At 45.8% G+C, this 12,500-nt stretch overlaps 1 protein-coding gene across 11 annotated transcripts in view; it reads right to left on the minus strand.

Moving 5' to 3' along the window:
• The window catches only part of LOC139405501 (tensin-1-like), a 253,258-nt gene that overhangs the window by 8,984 nt on the left and 231,774 nt on the right, over positions 1-12,500 (minus strand). For all 11 annotated transcript variants that reach the window (XM_071147881.1, XM_071147880.1, XM_071147878.1 and 8 more), the window contains 5 exons: positions 11,248-11,425; positions 9,623-11,013; positions 8,472-8,558; positions 5,609-5,740; positions 5,115-5,210 (listed from right to left, as the gene is read on the minus strand). In XM_071147881.1, the coding sequence (XP_071003982.1) occupies positions 5,115-5,210; positions 5,609-5,740; positions 8,472-8,558; positions 9,623-11,013; positions 11,248-11,425 (1,884 nt within the window). The remainder of the gene's footprint in view (positions 1-5,114; positions 5,211-5,608; positions 5,741-8,471; positions 8,559-9,622; positions 11,014-11,247; positions 11,426-12,500) is intronic.

Below are 12,500 nucleotides of genomic sequence, written 5' to 3' on the forward strand. Positions count from 1 at the left end.
CACCCCATACCATACCCACACTTACGCCATACCATACCCACATTTACCCGATACCATACCCACCCCATACCATACCCACACTCACCCCATACCATACCCACACTTACCCCATACCATACCCACACTTACCCCATACCATACCCACACTCACGCCATACCATACCCTATACCCACCCTGAATAGGGGCGGCAGGTAGTCTAGTGGTTAGAGCTTTGGGCCAGACAGGTTGCTGCACCGATTCCCCGAGCTGACACCCTATACCCCCAACAGCAACTCGCCCAAGCCTTCCCCATTTCTCCTTCTCCCAAATCCATTCAGCTGATGTTCTGAAAGAGCTGCAAAATCTGGACCCCTACAAATCAGCCGGGCTAGACAATCTGGACCCTTTCTTTCTAAAATTATCTGCCGAAATTGTTGCCACCCCTATTACTAGCCTGTTCAACCTCTCTTTCGTGTCGTCTGAGATTCCCATAGATTGGAAAGCAGCTGCGGTCATCCCCCTCTTCAAAGGGGGGGACACTCTTGACCCAAACTGCTACAGACCTATATCTATCCTACCATGCCTTTCTAAGGTCTTCGAAAGCCAAGTCAACAAACAGATTACCGACCATTTTGAATCTCACCATACCTTCTCTGCTATGCAATCTGGTTTCAGAGCTGGTCATGGGTGCACCTCAGCCACGCTCAAGGTCCTAAACGATATCTTAACCGCCATCGATAAGAAACATTACTGTGCAGCCGTATTCATTGATCTGGCCAAGGCTTTCGACTCTGTCAATCACCACATCCTCATCGGCAGACTCAACAGCCTTGGTTTCTCAAATGATTCCCTCGCCTGGTTCACCAACTACTTCTCTGATAGAGTTCAGTGTGTCAAATCGGAGGGTCTGTTGTCCGGACCTCTGGCAGTCTCTATGGGGGTGCCACAGGGTTCAATTCTTGGACCGACTCTCTTCTCTGTATACATCAATGAGGTCGCTCTTGCTGCTGGTGAGTCTCTGATCCACCTCTACGCAGACGACACCATTCTGTATACTTCCGGCCCTTCTTTGGACACTGTGTTAACAACCCTCCAGGCAAGCTTCAATGCCATACAACTCTCCTTCCGTGGCCTCCAATTGCTCTTAAATGCAAGTAAAACTAAATGCATGCTCTTCAACCGATCGTTGCCTGCACCTACCCGCCTGTCCAACATCACTACTCTGGACGGCTCTGACTTAGAATACGTGGACAACTACAAATACTTAGGTGTCTGGTTAGACTGTAAACTCTCCTTCCAGACCCATATCAAACATCTCCAATCCAAAGTTAAATCTAGAATTGGCTTCCTATTTCGCAACAAAGCATCCTTCACTCATGCTGCCAAACATACCCTTGTAAAACTGACCATCCTACCAATCCTCGACTTTGGCGATGTAATTTACAAAATAGCCTCCAATACCCTACTCAACAAATTGGATGCAGTCTATCACAGTGCAATCCGTTTTGTCACCAAAGCCCCATATACTACCCACCATTGCGACCTGTACGCTCTCGTTGGCTGGCCCTCGCTTCATACTCGTCGCCAAACCCACTGGCTCCATGTCATCTACAAGACCCTGCTAGGTAAAGTTCCCCCTTATCTCAGCTCGCTGGTCACCATAGCATCTCCCACCTGTAGCACACGCTCCAGCAGGTATATCTCTCTAGTCACCCCCAAAACCAATTCTTTCTTTGGCCGCCTCTCTTTCCAGTTCTCTGCTGCCAATGACTGGAACGAACTACAAAAATCTCTGAAACTGGAAACACTTATCTCCCTCACTAGCTTTAAGCACCAACTGTCAGAGCAGCTCACAGATTACTGCACCTGTACATAGCCCACCTATAATTTAGCCCTATCAACTACCTCTTTCCCAACTGTATTTAATTTATTTATTTATTTTGCTCCTTTGCACCCCATTATTTTTATTTTTTTCCCATTATTTTTATTTCTACTTTGCACATTCTTCCATTGCAAAACTACCATTCCAGTGTTTTACTTGCTATATTGTATTTACCTTGCCACCAAGGCCTTTTTTGCCTTTACCTCCCTTCTCACCTCATTTGCTCACATTGTATATAGACTTGTTTATACTTTATTATTGACTGTATGTTTGTTTTACTCCATGTGTAACTCTGTGTTGTTGTATCTGTCGAACTGCTTTGCTTTATCTTGGCCAGGTCGCAATTGTAAATGAGAACTTGTTCTCAACTTGCCTACCTGGTTAAATAAAGGTAAAATAAATAAATAAAAAAATACACACACACAGCCTATACATACACACACACACACACACACACACACACACACACACAAACACACACACACACACACACACACACACACACACAATACCCATACTTCTGGACAGACCCAATAACACTTCCAAACACCCCATACACCCACACTCAAATCAAATCAAATTATATTGGTCATATTCAGAAGATGTTATTGTGGGTGTTTGTGTTTTCACACACCCAGCGTCTCAATTCAACTATCGTCCCTCCCTTTAGAACACAATTCAATGAGTATAGTCTAGGGGATAAGGTTTCTTCAATAAGCTGGTTCAGGGGTGTGACTGGTTCAGTCATCTCTAACTGTGTGCCTGGGTCAGTAGCCATCTCCCTGTGTTTCCCAGTAAGAGGAGTCTGACACGCACATATGGTGTCTTCAGAAAGGATTCACACCCCTTGACTTTTTCCACAACTTGTTGTGTTACAGCCTGAATTTATAATGGCAAACATTAAGATGTTTTAATGTTTTAGAAATGATAAAAAACAATGAAAAGCTGAAATGTGTTAACATAATACGTATTTAACCCATTTGCTATGACAAGCTTGTCATCGGGGCGGCAGGGTAGCCTAGAGCGTTGGACTAGTAACCGGAAGGTTGCAAGTTCAAATCCCCAAGCTGACAAGGTACAAATCTGTCGTTCTGCCCCTGAACAGGCAGTTAACCCACTGTTCCTAGGCCGTCATTGAAAATAAGAATTTGTTCTTAACTGACTTGCCTGGTTAAATAAAGGTAAAAACAAATAAAAATAAAACAAATCAGCAAGGACTTGGGAGTTGTCTAGGATAAAAAATTTATGGAATAGAGCTAAGCACAGGCAAAATCCTAGAGGAAAACATGGTTCAGTCTGCTTTCCAACAGACACTAGGAGATTAATTCACCGTTCAGCAGGACAATAACGTAAAACGCAAGGCCAAATATACAATGGAGTTGCTTACCAAGACGACATTGAATGTTCCTGAGTGGCCTAGTTACAGTTTTGACTTAAATTGGCATTAAAATCTATGGCAAGACTTGAAAATGGTGGTGGCGCAACATTCTAAGAGGTGTCACTACTGACCCGGGTTTGATCCCAGGCTGTGTCACAGTCAGCCGCGTCCGGGAGACCCATGAGCGGGCACAGGATTGGCCGAGCGTCATCCGGGTTAGGGGAGGGTTTGGCCGGCTGGGACGTCCTTGTCCCATCATGCTCTAGCGACTCCGGGCGCATGCACGCTGACTCGTGTCGCCAGGTGTACGGTGTTTCCTCCAACACATTGGTGCAGCTGGCTTCCGGGTGAAGCAAGCAGTGTGTCAAGAAGCAATGCAGCTTTTGGCAGGGTCATGTTTCGGGGGACGCATGGCTCTCGACCTTCGCCTCTCCCGAGTCCGTACGGTAGATACAACGATGGGACAAGACTGTAACTACCAATTGGACCCCAAAAAGGGGTAAAAAGTTGTAAAAAAATATAATAATAATACGAAAAATTACAATTATTATTATTATTATTATTTTTTAAATGGCCGTCTAGCAATGATCAACAACCAACTTGACAGAGCTTGAAGAGTTTAAAAAATATATGAATGGGCAAATATTGTACAATCCAGGTGTGCAAAGCTCTTAGAGACTTACCCAGAAAGACACAGCTGTAATCTCTGCCAAAGGTAGTTTTAACATGTATTGACTCAGGTGGTTGAATACTTACATAAATCAAGATATATTAGTCTTTTATTTTTCAGTAATCACCCCCCCCCCCCCCCCCCACACACACACACACAACAAAAAAAGAATATATATATTTTACGTTGATATGACAGAGTATTTTGTCTAGATAAAAATAAAATGTAATCCATTTTTATCCCAATTTGTAACACAAGAAAATGTGGAAAAAGTCAAGGGGTGTGAATACATATTTCATATTGAGATTTGACACTTGGACCGACTTGAGGAAAAAAGGGCCTTCCTTTAACAACAGCTAAGATGTGGGAGGGAAGGGAGCTAGCTACCAGACCAGGGTTCAAACATCATTATAACTACTTTAAAGCCCACCAATCTGGCATTCCAGGCAGGGAAAAGCAAATGCAAAAGTATTTGAAATATTTCAAATAGTATTTGAAACCAGGTCTGGAGCGAGGTAGGCTAAAGCCAGACTCCCACGCACCTTCTCAGAATTGGCTCCTGTAGCTTTAATGAAGCTGACGTAAGACACAGCCCTCTGGAAACATGCTATTTTTGATCACACTTTGGCACAAGGAGGAACTTTTGCTTGTTAAACACCTGCACGTGCATGCACACACACTACTCGTCTCACACACACACACACACACACACACACACACACTACTCGTCTCACACACACACACACACTACTCGTCTCACACACACACACAGACACCAACGCACGTAAGGCGGTCTATGGATGAAATTAGAGAGGAGAGCATTTGAACCATACTAAATGACTTTGACTGATCCCATCCTATAATTAGGATTAAACATCATGGGATGGGAGAATGTCGGGACAGGGAGAGCACTGAGAGGAGATCAGTCATCAGACCAATACAGCCAAGAGTCAGTCACCACAAACACATCATGAAACTCATGTCTGGAATTGAGTCTTCCCCTGGTTACCGTATCTTAGAAACATGCCATGTTGTTGTCGGAAGGACCGGTCCTATTCTATCGTCTCTAAAGTCTTCTTCAATCCACCCATCCTCTCCCCACTTCCCTCTCAAAACGTCAGAGGGACGATCTCCTCCTTCAATGCTCTCCTTGCCTCCCCTGGTGTGCATGTGCATATGTGTGTAGGGGTTAAATGTGACTCACCAAAGTAAGGTTCGTTGGGACATCCTTTCAGTTTCACTCCCTTAGGACTCGTCTCAATCAGGAAGTGCCTCACCAACTCGTTAGTGATGTCACCAGCTACAGGACAAACAACACAGCGGTGAACAACACCGCAGAGAGACAGTTTTTAGTTGTATGTAGACCTCATCACCTCATATGGGGAAGTATTATATAGTGTAGTTATTATATTGGTAATGATTTATTTCTTTAACCAACAACAGACCAAACACTAAAATATCATGTTTAACGTTCTAGGATAATCTTAGTGGCTATTTAAAACTGTTCTTTTGGCAGATAAATAAAATGTGTTTACACAGAACATTCTCGCCCTTCGTGTTTGTGTGTGTGTGTGTGTGTGTGTGTGTGTGTGTAGCCCTTCTCTCTAGGATGGTTCTCCACCATCAGTTACAGGGACAGTGTGATGTTATATTATTAACCAGTATATGGAAGATGGAGCCCAATTGGTGATCTAGTACCTTTCTTGGACTGCTGAGCAGTAGGAGGAGGAGGAGAGGCCACCTTCATGGCCAGGCCATAGGCCCCTCGGAAGGAGTGACTGTCCCGGATGACAAAGGCCCCTGGCTCCTTCTCTCTCAGCAGGCCGATGGCTGCAATACACGATAACATGTGATTCAATAAAATACCACTTCAAGTATCCACGCAGGTGCAAGTAAGAAGGAGGACAGGGAGAAAGCAAGGAATATGTAAGACAGAAATGGAAGATAAGGAGAGGGAGAAGGAGGTGAATGAAAAGGAGGAGAGAGGAAAAGAGGAGAGGGAGACGGTGGAGAGGGGGAACGAGGAGAGGGAGAAGGAGGAGAGAGGGAAGGACGAGAGGGAGAAGGAGGAGAGGGAGAAGGTGGAGAGAGGGAAGGAGGAGAGGGAGAAGGAGGAGAGAGGGAAGGACGAGAGGGAGAAGGAGGAGAGGGAGAAGGACAAGAGAAGAAGGGGAAGAAGGGGAAGGAGGAAAGGGAGAAGGAGGAGAGGGAGCATAAGTAGAGGGAGACGGAGGAGAGATGGATGGAGGAGAGGGGTAAGGAGAAGGAGGAGAGGGAGAAGGAGGAGAGAGGGGAGGAGGAGAGGGGGAAGGAAAAGGAGGAGAGGGAGAAGGAGGAGAGAGGGAAGGAGGAGAGGGGGAAGGAAAAGGAGGAGAGGGAGAAGGAGGAGAGGGAAAGGAGGAGAGGGAGAAAGAGGAGAGGGGGAAGGAGAAGGAGGAGAGGGGGAAGGAGTAGGAGGAGAGGGGGGGAGAAGGAGGAGAGGGAGAAGGATGAGAGGGAAAGAGAAGGGGAGAGGGGGAGGAAGAAGGAGGAGAGAGAAAAGGAAGAGGGATGAGAGGGAGAAAGAGGAGAGGGGGAAGGAGGAGAGGGAGAAGGAGGAGAGGGAGACGAAGGAGGAGAGGGAGACGAAGGAGAAGGAGGAGAGAAAGGAGGACAGGGAGGAGAGGGAGAAGGAGGAGAGGGAGAAGGAGAAAGAGAGAGAGAAGGAGGACAGGGAGGAGAGGGAGGAGGAGAGGGAGAAGGAGAAGAGGGAGAAGAAGGAGAGGGAGAAGGAGAAGAGGGAGAAGGAAGAGAGGGGGAGTCGGAAGGGGAATTGGAAACTTTCCATGGCGAGGAGGGCCTTTTGTGATCCCATATTTCAACGTAACTACAGGGGAGAGCAGAAATCTGTTGTCTATTCGACAAAATAACTTTTAATGCGTCTGTAACATGCAATTCTATATATCCCTATGTGTCCAAATATGACATTTTAAAGACTTTAAGTAAGACAGATATAGCTACATCACATGCAGATGTTCCCGGGCCTTAATTGAGTACGTATGGTGTGTGTGTCTGTGTCTGTGTGTGTCTGTTCGCGAGTGCGTGTCTCTGTGTGTGCCTGCCTGTGTGTTTTCAATTGTGTGTGTGTGCGTCTGAATGTGTGATGTCAATACAGCAGAGCATGTGCTTGTGTTTAACACAGATGATGTAATCCAAAAGGAGAGAGCAGAAGTAGATGTGGGGGCCAACAGCAGTGACCTCACAGTGACCTTACAACAGAACACAACACAATAGAACACAACACAATAGAACATAAACAGAACAGAACACAACACAACACAATAGAACAGAACACAACAGAACACAACAGAACACAATAGAACACCACATAACAGAACAGAATAGAACACAACACAACAGAACAGAATACAACAGAACACAATAGAACAGAACAGAACACAACAGAACAGAACACAATTGAACATAATAGAACACAACACAACAGAACATACTTGGACAGAACACATTAGAACACAACACAACCGAACAAAATAGAATAGAACACAACACAACATAATAGAACAGAACACAATAGAACACAACAGAACACAACATAACTGAAAATAACAGAACACAACACAACAGAACACAATAGAACACAATAAAACACAATAGAACAGAACACAACATAACACAATAGAACACAACACAATAAAACATAACACAACATAACACAATAGAACACAACACAACAGAACATAATAGAACACAGGACAACAGAACACAATAGAATAAAACACAACAGAACACAATAAAACACAATAGAACAAAACACAACAGAACATAATAGAACACAGCACAACAGAACACAATATAATACAACACAATAGAACACCATAGAACAGAATAAAACAGAACACAACACAATAGAACACAGCACAACAGAACACGATAGAATACAACACAATAGAACACCATAGAACAGAATAAAACAGAACACAACACAATAGAACACAGCACAACAGAACACGATAGAATACAACACAATAGAACACCATAGAACAGAATAAAACAGAACACAACACAATAGAACACAGCACAACAGAACACGATAGAATACAACACAATAGAACACCATAGAACAGAATAAAACAGAACACAACACAACACAATAGAACACCATAGAACAGAATAAAACAGAACACAACACAATAGAACACAGCACAACAGAACACAATAGAATACAACACAATAGAACACAACACAACACAATTGGACAGAACACAATAGAACACCATAGAAGAGAATAAAACACAACACAACACAATAAAACACAACACAACAGAACTGAACAGAACAGGGTAAATTAGGGCATGTGTGTGTCGGGGTGGATGTGTCAGGTGGATCCAACAGGGTTTAAATCAAACACACATCCTAACTATCTCACGGTTAACTAAATAAAGAACATTCTCGGCCACATTTGATCTTAGATAGGCCTTATGCTAGCTAGAAGAACAACTAGTGGGATAAGATAACTATTGTTACGTTTAATCTCTTCCCCCATGACAACAGTCACACTCACCTTGTTCACGGGAGATATCAGGCTTGTACCAGAACTTGGACGTATCCTGAACGAACTTTACATTCAGCCTGGTCTCTGGACTCCCGTCTAGGACAAGAAATTAGAAGTTGTGTTGAAACCATGTCGACTTACCTGGCATTTCCACAGTAACCCTTTGATTAGGCCATATTTAAAAAGGGTATGTTTATACGAACGATACTGCGTGAATGCTGCATGTCACATCACATTGAATCAAGTCTTGGGTCTCTGTGATTTATTTATTGAACCTTTATTTAACCAGGTTAGTCTGGTTGAGATAAGCATCTATTTTTCAAGAGAGACCTGGACCAAGAGAGCAGCAGTGATGCTTCACGAGGGTCATCCTGACCAAGAACCGTCAAAGATAATCTATAAATCAACTGAAATCAGCTCCTTATTGTGTAGAGATTAGTCAATCTGCGCTATTAGCGAGTTACCTCCTAGAGCCAATTCTCGCAAACAAGCCAGTATCTATATCTGCGACCATATAAGTAGTTGCTGTCAGTATACTCAGTATGACACAGAATGGAGCTGTGAAACCACTGCGGACGCAGAAATGGCCGCCAACCAAGGCTCTGGGCCAGATGCCAGTTCTATCTCAGACTAGCATCTGGGCCTGGCTGGGCTGCCTTGGAGTGCATTCATTCCCTCATCTGGTCTGCAATGTGTTTACAGAGAGAAGTAAGTCCAACGGAGCTCCTGCTCGGCTAAAACCATTGGAGTATGACCGCATTCACGTTACCTCACTATACTTTACTAGAACTAATCACTTCATCTGGTTTCACTGAAAAACTAGAGTAGGAAAACAGATGGATTACATTGTAGTAGGTAGTTAGGTACTAGTGGAATTATACTTCAGGAATGCAACGGGTAACAATTTTCACAAACATCTTATTTGTAGAAAAAACTAAATTGTGGCTAAACACATATCAAAAGTTACCCCCCAAAAATATTGTTTATGAGATGGTAAAATCAGCTTAGTTTCATGTTAATTACCCACTTAAAAAAACATATCGTCCTTGAAAATACACTGATCTTAACTTCCTGTTTTGCTAGGGATGTCTGTGCTAGTTGGGGATGCTCTTTGCTGCGTCAGTAGCTACGTTTTAAGAGGGTTTTCAAGCTGGTCTTACCAGTCATGTTAAGCTTGGAGAAGTCTGGCAGTGTATGAAAGTAGCTAGTGCTGGGCGTGCTGCCTCCACTCGACATGGCGGAGGACACTTTCCCATTCAGTGTCCCGTACGAGAGCCCCCCGTTGGGCCTCTCCCCAATGGACATTCGCCTCTTCTCCGGTAGCTGGGGCTGAGCCTGTGGGGCCGGACTGCCCTGCCGTACCCCCATCATTATCCCCTCGTCCAGATAGCCCGCGTGGGAGACAGGGAAGGAGGGCGTGGAGGGTGGGTTGTACCCAGAGGAGCAGCTCTGACGGGACAGGGTGCCCTGCCTTTCGTCCGGGGTGGTGTAGCCGCTACTATGCAGCATTGGGTGTCGGTCCAGACTTGGACTGCATTGTGACATCTGGCCGAGGGACGGGTGTCGGCCCAGCACAGGACTACTACCATTGCCCTGCTGGTGAATGAGGGACGGATGTCGGCTCAGCACCGGACTACTCTGGATACTGGACTGGATGGGTTGGCTGTAGGTGAGGGATGGATGTAGGCCCAGAACCGGACTACTCTGGATACTGGACTGGTTGGGTTGGCTGTAGGTGAGGGATGGATGTCGGCCCAGAACCGGACTACTCTGGATACTGGACTGGATGGGTTGGCTGTAGGTGAGGGATGGATGTCGGCTCAGCACCGGACTACTCTGGATACTGGACTGGATGGGTTGGCTGTAGGTGAGGGAGGGCTGGCAACTGAGCATGGGGCTGTCCTGGGAGGCCTGCATCAGGGACGGTTGTTGGCTCAGCACTGGGCTAGACTGTGTCCCCTGGGACACACATGGGTTATAGTGGTGGCGGCCCAACACGGGACTGCCTGTCATTACCATCCCAGTGATCCCAAACTCCACAAAGCCATTGGCCGGACCGGGCTGGTGGCCCATGACAGGGCTGCACTGATTGGTGGGCTGTTGCCGATGTTGGAGGGAGGGGATGCTAGATGAGGTGTTGGGGTCACGATGCAGTGTGTGGAGACTTCTTGATCTTAACGAGGGGAGGATGGCCACAAGGCTTTCCCGGGCAGATGCCTCTGGCTGGAGCGGGGGGGGGGTGGGGTCCGGGGAGACATAGCTCCCCATATGGCCACTGTGACCCAGGTCCCAGGAGGGTGTGGTGGTGGGGGAACACAGGTAAGACAGGGTGGGGTAGGTGGAGCTCAGGTAGGAGGAGGTGGGGGTTCCCAGGGCTTGAAGGAAGGGAGATGGGGAGCCCAGGGCCTGGAGGTATGGGGTGGGAGTGGCAATGGGGATAGGGGTGGGGGAGTGGATGGGATACGTGCCCTCGGAAGGAAAGGAGCGTAAGCTGGAGTCAATGGACGCTTGCGAGGGGATGATCGCACTGCTGTCAGCCAACGGGTGTTCTCTGATGGAGCGAGGGGTGGGGTGGGGAGACATTCATGAAACACAGCGTTTACAAAGATGCCTACAGTAGAATTAAATACATGCGGTAATAATATCTATGGTCCCTTGCTATCTGTAAACATGTAGTATAATTCAGGAACACTGGCTCCTTATCAATATCATGTACTGGAACCAGTGTATGTTTAATGTCATTTAATCTACAGTATGACTTAATGTTGTTTCTTTTAGTACTCACCCCTCTGATCTGTGGATGGGGCTGCAGCTAGACAATAGGGGGTTGAGGGTTGGGGAGGGGTCAGGGGTCGTCTGCCTAGCCAAGGTCCATCCTGGGGGGGTGAGGGTCACGGGGGGTCCTGCTGGTCCCCCGCCGGCCACAGCGGATCTGGCCACTGACTCCACGTAGCTCAACGGCTCTGAAGAGATACAGAGTTGGCCATTAAGGTTGATTTCATTACAGTGTGTACTGTCGCAAAGATAATGCTGGCTTCACTTCCCCCCTAAACAGTGACACTGTCCTTGTAAACATGCTACCATGATCATTTATCTTTTACATTTCAAACATTCTTTGTTTTCTTCACCTGCTGAATTCATTATTATAGAGTTGCTTTGAAATCAAGTCATCCTGTACTTTGGGGAAAACAGTGTGTGTGTGTGTGTGTGTGTGTGTGTGTGTGTGTGTGTGTGTGTGTGTGTGTGTGTGTGCGTGCGTGTGTGCGTGCCTGCGTACGCGTGTGTGTGTGTCAACGCTGAAACAGTTGGCCTAGCCGTTAGTAGCATTGGGCCAGTAACCGAAAGGTTGCTGGTTCAAATCTCCGAGCCGACTAGGTTAAATATCTGTCTGTGCCCTTGAGCAAAGCATCTAACCCTGTTATTGTAAGTCGCTCTGGATATCAGCGTCTGCTAAATTACTCAAATGTTGGAAACAGTCAGCATAGAAGGAACAACAAAGCAGAGGGGTCCCACATCTCATGAGCCAAGTCAAACATCTCTCCTAGAACCCTCATCCAGTAAGGAGATCGTATTGCTCCTGCCTCTACTAGAAGCAAACACTACATAAAGGCCGGGAAGAGAGGTTGAAAAAGAGCACATGATCATTTATTAAAATGATATTTATTGGGTCTCTCTCTCACATTTAGCCTGTCGGCTGTGTAAATATGGGATTCAAAAGGAAGCGTAGCTTTGAAGACATGCAACCCCTATGAAGACGGGCCATAAATCAAGATTTTATACACATTCCTAGGTCACTAAAATCAACCCCAATATAACCACATATGAGACATAAACAACGTTCAATTTACTGGTGAGCTGACCAAGAAAGAGGGCTTGTAAAACCAAAATGAAGAGGTGATTTATACAGTGAAGGGGCTATAGTTATAGTTTAACGTGTAAACAGTAGACATGCTCAATGACCATGTTCCTACTTATGTTACTAGTATCTCAAATGAAAGATAGGTTGCTATGCTAACATTGGTGAGGCCTCAAGGGTGT

The sequence above is a fragment of the Oncorhynchus clarkii genome, chromosome 3 (assembly GCF_045791955.1).
Source record: "Oncorhynchus clarkii lewisi isolate Uvic-CL-2024 chromosome 3, UVic_Ocla_1.0, whole genome shotgun sequence".
NCBI classification, from domain to species: domain Eukaryota; kingdom Metazoa; phylum Chordata; class Actinopteri; order Salmoniformes; family Salmonidae; genus Oncorhynchus; species Oncorhynchus clarkii.